Here is a 12,500-nt window from a genome sequence, read left to right on the forward strand (position 1 = left end):
GTGCTAGCTATCAAAAAATGCCCAATTGGGCAAATGAACTCCAGACATTTGTAAACGTTTTAAACTTCAAATCATTTCTCTACGTTAAAGTACGGCGAGTCACTATGGGCACAAAGATGATTTTTTTTGCACTCTTCACGCCGAAACCCCATTCAAGTGAATGGGACAATTTCTCGCCGTTTTTCGGGAAAAGTCATAGCACACGATTCCCGATGCAAGCCGCACATTTTGCACTGAAATGCACTGAAACTGGTTACATTTTTCAGAAACACATGCAACTTTCTGTCAGGATGCACGACTTCCTTCTTCAGTCACAAGTTAAAAATCAAACCAATAACGAGCCAACGGGAGACATGCATGTAAAATATCTGAGTAATGCCGGCTAACTCTGAATCCGTGCGATACGACTGCGAGTAGAAAACACACCAAACAGAGTAGGAAGCAAACAGATGCCTGTAGTTGTAAACAAGCCGCCGCTTTAGCTGCTCTGCAGGTGAGCGCTCAGCCCACTCGAGCGTTCGAGTGCGTACGAGTGCGTACTTCAGCTCGGCGACTCGTCCGCTCTCTGGGAGCGACCGGGCTCTCACACATCAGACGTCAATAAGGCTACGCATCATTTCCTGCCTGCGCTGCCGTTTAATTTGCTGTTCTGGGCGTTCGGCCTCTTCTGGGATGTCCTGCTCGTTACCGAGACGTCCCCGATGAGGTGCAGCGAAGCACGGACGTTACGCGTGTCCTCTGACAAAGGCACTACTAAGGAGACTCTGAATGCAGGAAATAATTGTGTACAGTGACTAAATCATTCATTATTTAGTGGCTTTCATGTTGTAACTTCAAATAAATGAATGTTTTTATAAGCTACAGTCAGACTCAACTCTGTAACCGCCATCCTTTTTAATAAACGCGGGATATTTGTCACATTTTGACCCCTTTTCTCGAAATTATTCCCGTCTCTCTCTCCTTTGCTTTATTCAATAAATATGTAAAAATAAACTCGGCTGTCTGGAACTCTCTGTAAACAAAGCCTCAGGGGCAGTGCTGGAGCTTCGGCGCCATCATTGTACCTTTTTTTTCAAAACCGGAGCTAATTTGGTGGTGACTCATATTTGCGAGGGCACGAACGTGTGGATGTGTGGTTCTAAAGATCCACACAAAAACAACAATTAGTGCTCCGGTATGAACGCCTGGATGCTGTTTGCTCATAATAATATTCTGCAGAAGCCACCAGTCACTGCGGCCTGTTCTGTGCGTTCATGCAGGGACTCTCAGCGTCATTTCACATGGATTTATCGGCTGAAAAAGAAAGAAAAGTCCTTTTGTCTTTGTGTCTTACCTCCCGTGTTGTTGCTAGGAGACACTGGATCATTGCTCTGATTGGCAGGTTGGTCCGTCAGTCTTTTGGTGTCCGTGTTATTGGCGGGTTTGTGTGATTTCTTGTTCTTGATGAGGATTTTGCCGATCAGCTCCTGAGGGCTGGGCAGAGGGACGCCCGACTCCAGCTACAAAGAACAGGGTGGCGATATACAGGAGTACGCAAAGGTGGACACTTTCCATGGGAATTAATGAGAATTTCATGGGGAATTAAAAGGAAATATGTGGGTTATCTCCTCAGGCTGTATTTGTCATATCAGACGCAGACAGAAACAAACCCTTTACCATATCATAAGCAGACATAACCCATTATTTTGCCTAATGAATCCATACATTTGTCAAATCTATGCAGTGGGAAATGTGCCACGGTGAGTTAGCGTCAAAGGATTCGAGCCGCCGCTGCGGGCCGTGTGCAAAGATAGGATTTAAAGTGAACAACTAATATATAAAGGGCATGTTTTACAATAAAGAAGGAGTGGAAATAGATGAATTAAAACTCCTCAATCAGCTCAACCAAGCTAACGCTACATCCGTGTGTGTGTGTGTGTGTGTGTGTGTGTGTGTGTGTTACTTACAGGGTATTTGTCCAGAGGGTCAATCAACAGAGCATCTCCGAAAATAGATTGACAATATTCAGCCATTTTTGCCTGCTGCTTCAAACTGATAGATGGATGGATGGATAGATGGATAGATAAACATGTTAATCGATCTAAATGCATCACATAAATCGATAAATCAATGATGACAGATTTTTACGAGTCCACGTGGTTTTCAAAGGAGAGGATGACGGGGAAAGGCGACGTCTTGAAGGCACACTCTGCAATCGCTTCAATCACTTCCTGGAAAAACAACAACAAACAAAACCACTTGGTGGAACAAGTCATATCAATCTGAAATGTGATGAGGCGCCCCAACTTCACACTGCTTTGAGGTGAGAGGGAAACCACTGGCTTCATATTGAACAACGTGCTGCATGTTATGCTCATTATGATTTCCTTTGTGTCAAATCTTAATCTGGGAAGTACCTGGGGTTGTCACATATATCTAGTGAAATAAAATACTCAATGAAAGTACCTTAAAGTAAAGAACGTGAGTAAAAATACTTAGTTACTTTCGAAATTGTGACGTAAAGGATAATTCTGTCAAGCTGCACGATGACTTGTGACACACACACACACACACACACACACACACACACACCTTGAATGGGATTTCCGACGTCATGGTGAAGCCGTGCGTGATGACGGGCTCCTCCTCGGCCGTGCGTCCCTTCCACACGTCCAGCTCCACGCAGCGGCAGCCGGCCAGGAGGACCTGCCGGTACATCTCCACCGAGGAGCTGCCGGCCAGCTGGCCCGCTGAGGCACGGGGGAGACGTGGCGACATTACGGCAATGAACACAGAAAAGGTCTGTTTGCACCCTCAGAGGACACCTGACTGAGTGTGTGTACCTGTCAGGTAGGTGTTGTGCGATGAGTTGATGATGTAGTGAGACAGCGGGTAGCTCATGTCTTCAGACTGGTCCAGCTTCTCCGGCGGGATGACTCCGTTCTCGTCGCTGGACAGATAACTGGACAGCGCCTGCAGAGTGATGACGCCTACGTGACACACACACACACACACACACACACACACACACACACACACACACACACACACACACACACACACACACACACACACACATGTCGTCACGGTGAGAAACTGCTCTTCCTGTAGCGCTCATGTCTATAATGCATGATGCTGTGTTATAATCTGATTATAGCACTGAGTCATTATAGTTACAAGCACTCAAAAACATTCATCATTCAACACATTATGAAGCATTTTATAATGACTATAAGGTCAGATATCCTATTACTTTATAATTGCTGGCCACACATCATAGTGTGTTATAATTTCCATAGTTGTAATACATTGTACTGTAATTATTATGCGTGACAATCATTTATAATGCATTATATTGGTCATTTCTGGCTTTAAATAAAGAACAAATTTGATTTAGAACGTGTTTTGTGTGTTTTTTTTATCACTTTACTCAAAGAAAACTATGACCACTATCACATTATACTATATTATAACAGTAATTTGAAAGGATAATACAAATATTATAATGTCTTACAACTACAGGAACTACAATACACTATGATTCTAGCAAAAATAAAAAGTCCAGCACTCATTAAGTTTTATTTACTTTTATTACTTTAAAATGCCTGATAATGATTATATATATATATATATATATATATATATATATATATATATATATATATATATATATATATATATATAATTACAGCATTATTTTTATTTTATTTTGCACAATTCAAACAATAAAACAAAAAATCATAACAGAAAATTAATATCACAGTGCAGGAAGAGACACAAAGCCAACTGGCCTTATTTGAAGCCTCCACCTATATAATATTTAAAATTTTACAAAATTACAAACATAAATTGAAATATGTATAAGATAGACAACAAAAGAAAGAAAGAAAAGAAAGAAAAATAATGTAATTATGTCAAGTCTGTGTGTGTGTGTGCATTATGAATATCTATGAGTGCTCATTACTATATGTACACAGTGCTATAAGCAGATTATAACATTATAAGTGTGTTTGTAATGCATAATAAACAGAAGTTGTTACATAACAGTTATGAATATTTGATGCATCCTGCAGTGTCCCTTTAAGACTCTGTCATCTTGTTTTTGTCATATTTGAGATGTGACACCACTGCCTCTTCAATTTGAACGAAAACTTCAGTCCCATAATTGAATATGTAAACAACATCACCTTCCACGTCTAAATATATGAACGCATTGTGATCCTCTGCCTCTAGAAGACGTATTTCCTGCAAAGCAGTTTCTAACAACCGATAAATAGCAGCTTCGTTTTCGGCTTCATCAACATGCAAAACTCTCTCTATTCTGATAGAAACAAAATACATATTTATAAATCATGAAAGACGTGGGGGAAGGATTAGAAGTTGTTGCCAATTCTGGCAGGATCCAACACAAAATGTGAGCGCCGCGGGCTTATTTTAGCAGTTCACCCTCTGAGGGGTGTGTGGGCGGCTCGAACCAGTATTTCTGGGACCGACGCATGTGGAAAAGTACATGTGGCTGGCACACGCAGCTGACTAGCTAATGGCATCAAGTTATTTAGGAATACAGTGGGAAAAATAGCAAACATCCTCCAGACAGTGTGTGTGTGTGTGTGTGTGTGTGTGTGTGGACCTTGCTTCAGCTGTGCCTGGTCCTGTTGGTACCTCTCCATCAGAGCGAGCGTCTGGGCCGGACGGAGAGGCGGGTAGAGGATCTCGTTGAGCCGCGGGTCTCTCTGCTTGTTGTTGATGAACTCTGTCATCTGATCCAGTGACAGCGTCCCGTCGCCCCATCCTCTGAGGAACAGAAATATATAAATATATATATAGAGAGAGATCCAGCAGATACGTCCATGTGTTATTTCTGCTTTCGTTAATTAAACTGTGTGTGCAGGGATTAGTGCCAGATGAGCAGAGTGAAGCGGAGACACGTGTTTTGATGAATAGATAGACCTTTTTTAAATTAAGACGATCAAGGATTTACATGTTTTGTTTTTTTAATCTCACATCAGCATAATATGAATCCCCTTTGTGCTTTTAAACTGTCGTTCAGACAAAAATGATTACGTGGAAGATTAGGACTCATTCTTTGACATTTCGTAGACTAATTAATTGAAAATAATCGATTTGATTAATGGATGATTCACTGAACACAATAAGAGTTAATGCTGTGATGATGTGTCATCTCTCTTTAATCCCTCTCTGTGCACACGTGGGACAGAAGATGAATCGATATTCATCATCCATCCCACATCAAAGAAATTGGCCTGAAGCAAATAACAACACTTAAAAAAGAAAGCAGAGCAGCTTGTTTAACATTATTATCTCTGAGCTGATCAGAGGTCAGCGACTGCAGCTGTAAACATGGAGACGTTCTCAACACTTACTGCAGTTTAAAGATGTTGCTGAGCTCCGGACGAGGACACAGGCTGTCCAGAAAGCTCCTGTACACTTCCAGAGTTAAGTCCTCCAGTTTGATGCTGTCACCCTGCCGGATATATAGGACACGGACATTAACGCCGCCGCGGTCTTTAATTAGCAACGTCGGAAAACTGCCAGTCAAAAGACAGCGTGTCAGCTTCCAGCATCTCCAAGAACAGATTTCAAAAAACAGTCAAACATTCCTCCTCCAAACTCTTCTCCAGTACATTCAACAAAGAAGCGCTCCGTGCTCACGGGAATATTAAATGTGAGCTCCGAATTTTTACTTGGAAAACTTGATGACCCAGATATTTGAGCTTGACTCATTCTGGACAAAAAGCATCAGATTGGAGAATAGAAAGATGGAGGCGACTGTGTCCAAAGGGAAGGCTTTTATTGTTTGTATCCATACTTTATATTTAAACTATAAACCCCCTGTGGTGCATCTATGCCACTAATGATATCTCAAGCGTGTTTGATGTGTTTACCCGTGCGTACGGCAGCCGGCAGTTCTCCAGGGCATTCTCTACTCTCTTCCTGTCTGATGAAAACAGGCGAACAATGCTGTAACAGACAGTGACATCACAACTTATTATCAACTCACACTGAAACGTACATTTTGACTTCCTAAAATACCCCCTCCCTATAATTAACCACCCCAGGATGCACTCCTCGAACTCCCCAACTCCCTCCTTCGCCTCGCTTCTCACCCATCGGCCCCCAAATTTTCTTCTTGAACTTTCTTTTTAAACACTTCACCTCGGCTTCCAGGATGTGTCGGCTGACCTTAATTCTGCTTCTAAAGTGCAGCTTTCCCTCGTCACTGTATTATCCCATCTCATGCTCGCTCTGGCGGTGGTTGATTACCAGGTCAGTGCTGAATTAAAGCACCTTGGTGAAGCCTGTCCCTGTTTTCGCTTTCCCAAGTGCACACGGAATTAAGTGTATTTTGGGAAGCAAGGGATGAGGAAAGAGCAAAGTTTCAGTTTGTGTGCGTCTCTACGGATTTCCCCGGGGCTATTTTCTCTCATCCTCCAACACCGCCTACTGTAACACGCGCCTGAGCGCTAACACAGGGCCATTGATTAAAGGTTAGGAAGGTAATGATTCATCAGGGGACTCACTTCTTGACAGGAATTCTCCCCTCCGCGCTCGGCTGGAGCGTTAACCTGACGTACCTGAAACACAGAGTTCAGAGATGTCTGCAGGGTGAGATGTGCTTTTGGTGGCCTTTACCTCGAAGAATGTCTCGTCAAAACTCTGCAGTGACATCTCTATTGTGCTGAGCAACGTTAACAGATCTGAGAATCATTGTGCAACCAAGCCACGTGCAGAACATCGTCTGTGCCACTAAAGCTGGATGCTAAAAAGTTGAAATGTTCAAGTCATCTGAGAGAATCTGGTCCAGCCTCATTCCAAAATGCAGATTTCACCAAAGTGGAAAGTGGTTTAGCACCTTTTCCCAAAGAAAATGTGATATTTATATGACTGTACGCCGATTTAAACACATGAGCAACGTTGAAACCATCTTGAAGAACTAAATATGACTTCCTTGTAGACATGCAGTATTCTGGGACACTTTACCTTCACTCTGATGTAAACTATAGTCTCTTAATCCTAAACCGTGATCCAAATTTACTTGAAATCTAAAGTAACTTGACGAATATAAAGAACAAAAGGTTAATGTCTTTACGAATCGGGGACGTGACGAATAAACGACACATGTCCGAGATATGTCTCGGACTTTTATTGTGAAAGGGCAGAACAGAAGAACTAATAAAGTTTGCCGCATTGGTTCGGGAATACTGAGCCTCTTTTAGAAATAAAGACTTAACTCAACAAAAATCTAACTAATTCTGAAAAAAATTATGTTGGATGAAAATATTTTTATGCATATTCATTTATTGCACAAAAAAACACCACTAGTGCATAAAGACCATACGATTCAGCTTTTTTGAATAACTTTAAAAAACTCCAAAAACCTTTTCATACTGAAGATGAAAAAATAAATTAAAATGGGTCACAAATATATCCCTTCATTGCAAAAAAAAAATAAAATCCTCAAACCGCTGGGAAATGCAGTTTTCAGAAAATGTAAAAAAAAAAAAAGTGCATTTGCTGGGGATTATTTTTAGAGGCGGATTAACACACATTTAATCTACAGCGAGTATTTCAGGCAGCAGGGCGGTGGATGCTGAGGCACAGACGAAGACGATACACAAGGCTCTGGAAACCCAGACAGTAAATAGTGTGTGTGTGTGTGTGTGTGTGTGTGTGTGTGTGTGTGTGTGTGTGTGTGTGTGTGTGTGTGTGTTTGTTTACTCACGCTTTCAACAGACTGTGGTCTCTGTTGAGGTTGAGGCTCAGCAGGTTGGAAGACAGAGAAAACACTTCCTCACACCACACCTACCAAAATAAGACACTCCATCACCATCACATCCTCATCCTCCTCATCATCCTCATCATCATCACCGCTGTAGTGACCTTGGCTTCCTCCTCCTGTGAAGCGATGAAGTTGAGCTGGTTGACGTTCACGAGGTCCGAGGCCGTCACCACGGTGACCATGCGGTTCTCCAGCCGGCCCACCAGGTTCCCCACGTCCAGCAGCTCCCGCAGCTTGGCCTCCTATTGGACGACACGGAACACAACGCTGCAGGCTAAAATATACTAATATATACTAAATATACCATGCTGCAGCTACACGAGGAGATGGATGACACATGTGAGTGAAATATGTTGTTTGTGCTAATAATGCTAATAATACATGTGGTATTCTGCTGTTGGTTTAAGTTGGCATGTTCCATTTCATGTGGAAAACTGCCATTGTGCACACATAATATGCACAATATCCTCAAAACGTATGTAATAAATGTATTATTCTCAGGCACCTTTGATCCATATAATACAATGTAATGTGTAACGTAGTAAATCCGCCCCAATGTTAAGAGAGTTACTGTATATACTGCAAGCCTGCCTTTGTGTATCACTTTTATTACTGGAAATGATTCCTACTACTTTGACTTTGACATTGTAAAACAAATGCAGCGAAAGGATCAGAGGCAGAGAAGATAATTGGAAAATGTAAAGAGGCAGCCGCTGAAATAATGATTGAAAACCGTTCAAAAAACACCAGTCAGCTGGATAGTGGCGTTAATACGGCTGCTACTGAACTATATATATATATATATATATATATATATATATATATATATATATATATAATGCTCTTTGTTGAGTGCTCTTCAAACCGAAAGAGATCATTCAATAAAACATTTGATAGTAGAAAACATAAACACACTATGAAAAAATACCTTTGGTGTTTTGGTGCTTCTCCCCGTTCTGACATCTTTAACGAGGGTCAGGTCCAACAGCTCTGTCTCCTGAAGACACACACACACACACACACACACACACACACACACACACACACACACAAACACACAGTCAGCTGGAGCTCAATGCTTCATCCGGCTTCCTATTCAGGAATTCAAGCCCACCTGGAGAGAGAGAGAGAGAGAGAGAGTGTGTGTGTGTGTGTGTGTGTGTGTGTGTGTGTGTGTGTGTGTGTGTGTGTGTGTGTGTGTGTGTGTGTGACAATCAATGATCAGATGCTGTTGATATGCTTTTGCTCTTTGCAGTTTAGACTGGTTCCTCCAGCCTTTCATCATTGTGCATCTGAACAGTTCTCATATATGTTCATCTATATCACGTTTATATTATAGTTACTATGTATAATAGTGCACACCTTTATTATACATAGTTTATGCACAAACTATACATGTATCTGCTGGTAAACAGCTGGGCATTGCAGTTATTATATTACACTTTGTTTTCCTCTTTTTTCCCTTTAACATATTTATAAAAAGATACATGAAACTACTTTGTGAGAAACCGAGATATTTTACCAAATTAATGTGGAATATTACATTTTCGGCTTAAAAATGTAAAAGTTGGTTTGTGGTCAGTTTAATGTGTAATTAGCTCTGTGTCACCAGTAAGCGTTAGCATTAGCTAAAACATGAGCAAGCGATGATTTGAGGACCTGTTGCTATCGGCCTCAAAGGAAATTTAAAGTAATTTTCACAAATATTGAATTAGTTTAAATATGAAAATACAAAAATAATCAGAGGATATTTGGCAGAGCCTCATTTGAAATGGACATTTTTACTAAAGTAGCAACCTGCACTCCTCAAGTGTCAAATTATTAATGAAGAGTGCATGAAGTAAAAGGCTTAGATAAAAGGTATATTTCAACTGAACTATAATTAGTCTTAGAGTCAGAATTCAAAGACTTGAATTTTCACGAGTCAAATGTGGACTTCAGGTTTGTTGCTCATCATCTGGCGAGTTAAGAAGCTCACCTTGTTCTGGTCGGTCCAGTAGAGGTAGAATCCATGAGGATCCACGTGGAGAGTCACCGGAGTCACGGTGGACAGATCCTGACGAGAAACACACAACCAGGGATGAAAACATTTATATGATGCACTTAAAACCTACACAATAGACATAAAACACAACATTAGTGCCCATAGAAAGCACTACTTTGTCCCTCTCACTTTTAAATGTGCTTATTAAAAAAGGGAGCATTGAGTGATTTTTTTCTTCTTCCGCACACAATAAAATCTAACCAGAAATAAAGTTCTGTTCAGTTGTCATGACATCCAACTATTGTTGCCATAGGAACCCGCCGCCATGACAGTTTGTAATTGGCTCCAGGTGGAGTCGGGCGGCGCAGCTGTCCTGATGTTTTTTTGCCGTTTGAAAAAGCTTTTTTTTTTGCATTTTATATGAAGCGCACCCTTCAGGGGGAAACAATGAACGTCGCCGGGTTTTGTGTTTGCAGCCGCTGACACAGACGAAGGAGACTGGATCTGACGGTTCACCCGTTGGGCGAGCCCCAACACCCTCGTTGAGCCGGGGAGACTTTGAATGTCGAGTTTACAAACTGCCACCGACCAATCGGATTCATTCTGCCTCGACGCTTAAACCAAACTGGAGTCAGAATGGACTCATTTGTGAAGTTTAGTAAAACAAAATTGGTGTTATAATTAAAGGTACACATGTGAGATTTTGTTCAGATGTGTAAATATCAGTATATATGTTACTGGTTAAGAGTAAATGAAGATGACACACAGCAAAAATGAAAAGGTTTCAGGTCCGCCTCGAAAAAAATCACTTTCAGGATGATTTTTTCTTTGAAATGATGCAGCTGTAAGGTCCAACTCTAACCCAAATCATAGCTCAATATGTGAACATTCTCTAACCCAAATCATAGCTCAATATGTGAACATTCTCTAACCCAAATCATAGCTCAATATGTGAACATTCTCTAACCCAAATCATAGCTCAATATGTGAACATTCTCTAACCCAAATCATAACTCAATATGTGAACATTCTCTAACCCAAATCATAAACAATATGTGAACATTCTCTAACACAAATCATAACACAATATGTGAACATTCTCTAACCCAAATCATAGCTCAATATGTGAACATTCTCTAACCCAAATCATAGCTCAGTATGTGAACATTCTCTAACCCAAATCATAGCTCAATATGTGAACATTCTCTAACCCAAATCATAGCTCAATATGTGAACATTCTCTAACCCAAATCATAGCTCAATATGTGAACATTCTCTAACCCAAATCATAGCTCAGTATGTGAACATTCTCTAACCCAAATCATAGCTCAATATGTGAACATTCTCTAACCCAAATCATAGCTCAATATGTGAACATTCTCTAACCCAAATCATAGCACAATATGTGAACATTCTCTCTGCAAAGGTTGACTTTGATAAAGTGAAGCAGAACAAAGTTAGAGAGGGTTTAGAACAGAGAACATTCAGGCGAGGTCTCCAAACATTTAATTTGTTCATGTAACCATACATTTCACTTGTATATTACTTATGGTGTTCAATACATCCAAATACAGCAGTTTGGGCCTTTTTTTTCATAAAACAAGCTATGATTTATAACAATTGCTCAGTCTGTCCCCTAGAGGGGAGGGGTTTAAAAGGTTGAGTCCACTGTGTTGGGCTTGAAGTGTTTTATTTGATCGCTACTTAAAGTCAGAGGTTGGATAGAAGTTTCTTAATTTAAAGGAGACAGGTGGAAACTCCTTGGACTTAAGATTCTGGCTAAAGTTAAATGGCGTCAAAGATTAGAGTTGAAAAAGTTTTATGTGGGTCAAATGATCAACTACAGCTGAAAAGAATCAAAATGTCAATCACACATTGACAATGTGTTTCATTAGATTCGCAAAGCAAACACAGATATAATGCTGAAAAAAGTAACAAAAACACCTTTTAATATATTCAAACATACAGCAAAGGTGATGATGAGGCATTGTGGGTCGTATTTGTGCAGCGTCAGCTTTTGCAATCACCATTTCCAAAAGCACCCTCCACAGCAAAGTGATTCACAATAGAAACATACCTACAATTATAATAATATTTACAGCATGCAGGTATATACATCAGCACATCGAATGCCAATTATTCCTTTTTCAAATCAAGTAAATCCAGTTTTGGTTATGAACTTAAACACGTGGTGAACAAATAGGAGGAGGAAAAGAGGAAAGAAGAAAGAGGAAATAGGAAAGAAGAAAGAGGAAAGAGGAAAGAAGAAAGAGGAAATAGGAAAGAGGAAAGAGGAAAGAGGAAAGAGGAAAGAAGAAAGAGGAAAGAAGAAAGAGGAAAGAAGAAAGAGGAAAGAGGAGAGAAGAAAGAGGAGAGAGGAAAGAAGAAAGAGGAAAGAGGAAAGAGGAAAGAAGAAAGAGGAAAGAGGAAAGAGGAAAGAAGAAAGAGGAAAGAGGAAAGAAGAAAGAGGAAAGAGGAAAGAGGAAAGAAGAAAGAAGAAAGAGGAAAGAAGAAAGAGGAAAGAAGAAAGAGGAAAGAGGAAAGAGGAAAGAAGAAAGAGGAAAGAGGAAAGAAGAAAGAGGAAAGAGGAAAGAAGAAAGAAGAAAGAGGAAAGAAGAAAGAAGAAATAAGAAAAAGGAAAGAGGAAAGAAGAAAGAAGAAATAAGAAAAAGGAAAGAGGAAAGAAGAAAGAGGAAAGAAGAAAGAAGAAATAAGAAATAAGAAAAAGGAAAGAGG

At 40.4% G+C, this 12,500-nt stretch overlaps 1 protein-coding gene across 1 annotated transcript in view; it reads right to left on the minus strand.

Moving 5' to 3' along the window:
• Nucleotides 1-12,500, minus strand: part of LOC306747238 (1-phosphatidylinositol 4,5-bisphosphate phosphodiesterase beta-1-like) — a gene marked incomplete at both ends in the record, with an annotated part of 29,366 nt that overhangs the window by 14,629 nt on the left and 2,237 nt on the right. The window contains 13 exons of the mRNA XM_079230276.1: nt 1,334-1,499; nt 1,947-2,031; nt 2,128-2,210; nt 2,572-2,729; nt 2,823-2,969; nt 4,610-4,773; nt 5,364-5,464; nt 5,886-5,961; nt 6,522-6,575; nt 7,724-7,803; nt 7,882-8,022; nt 8,709-8,777; nt 9,759-9,836. Of these exons, the coding sequence (XP_079086402.1) occupies nt 1,334-1,499; nt 1,947-2,031; nt 2,128-2,210; nt 2,572-2,729; nt 2,823-2,969; nt 4,610-4,773; nt 5,364-5,464; nt 5,886-5,961; nt 6,522-6,575; nt 7,724-7,803; nt 7,882-8,022; nt 8,709-8,777; nt 9,759-9,836 (1,402 nt within the window). The remainder of the gene's footprint in view (nt 1-1,333; nt 1,500-1,946; nt 2,032-2,127; nt 2,211-2,571; nt 2,730-2,822; nt 2,970-4,609; nt 4,774-5,363; nt 5,465-5,885; nt 5,962-6,521; nt 6,576-7,723; nt 7,804-7,881; nt 8,023-8,708; nt 8,778-9,758; nt 9,837-12,500) is intronic.

This window comes from Taurulus bubalis (assembly GCF_910589615.1).
Source record: "Taurulus bubalis genome assembly, chromosome: 14".
NCBI classification, from domain to species: domain Eukaryota; kingdom Metazoa; phylum Chordata; class Actinopteri; order Perciformes; family Cottidae; genus Taurulus; species Taurulus bubalis.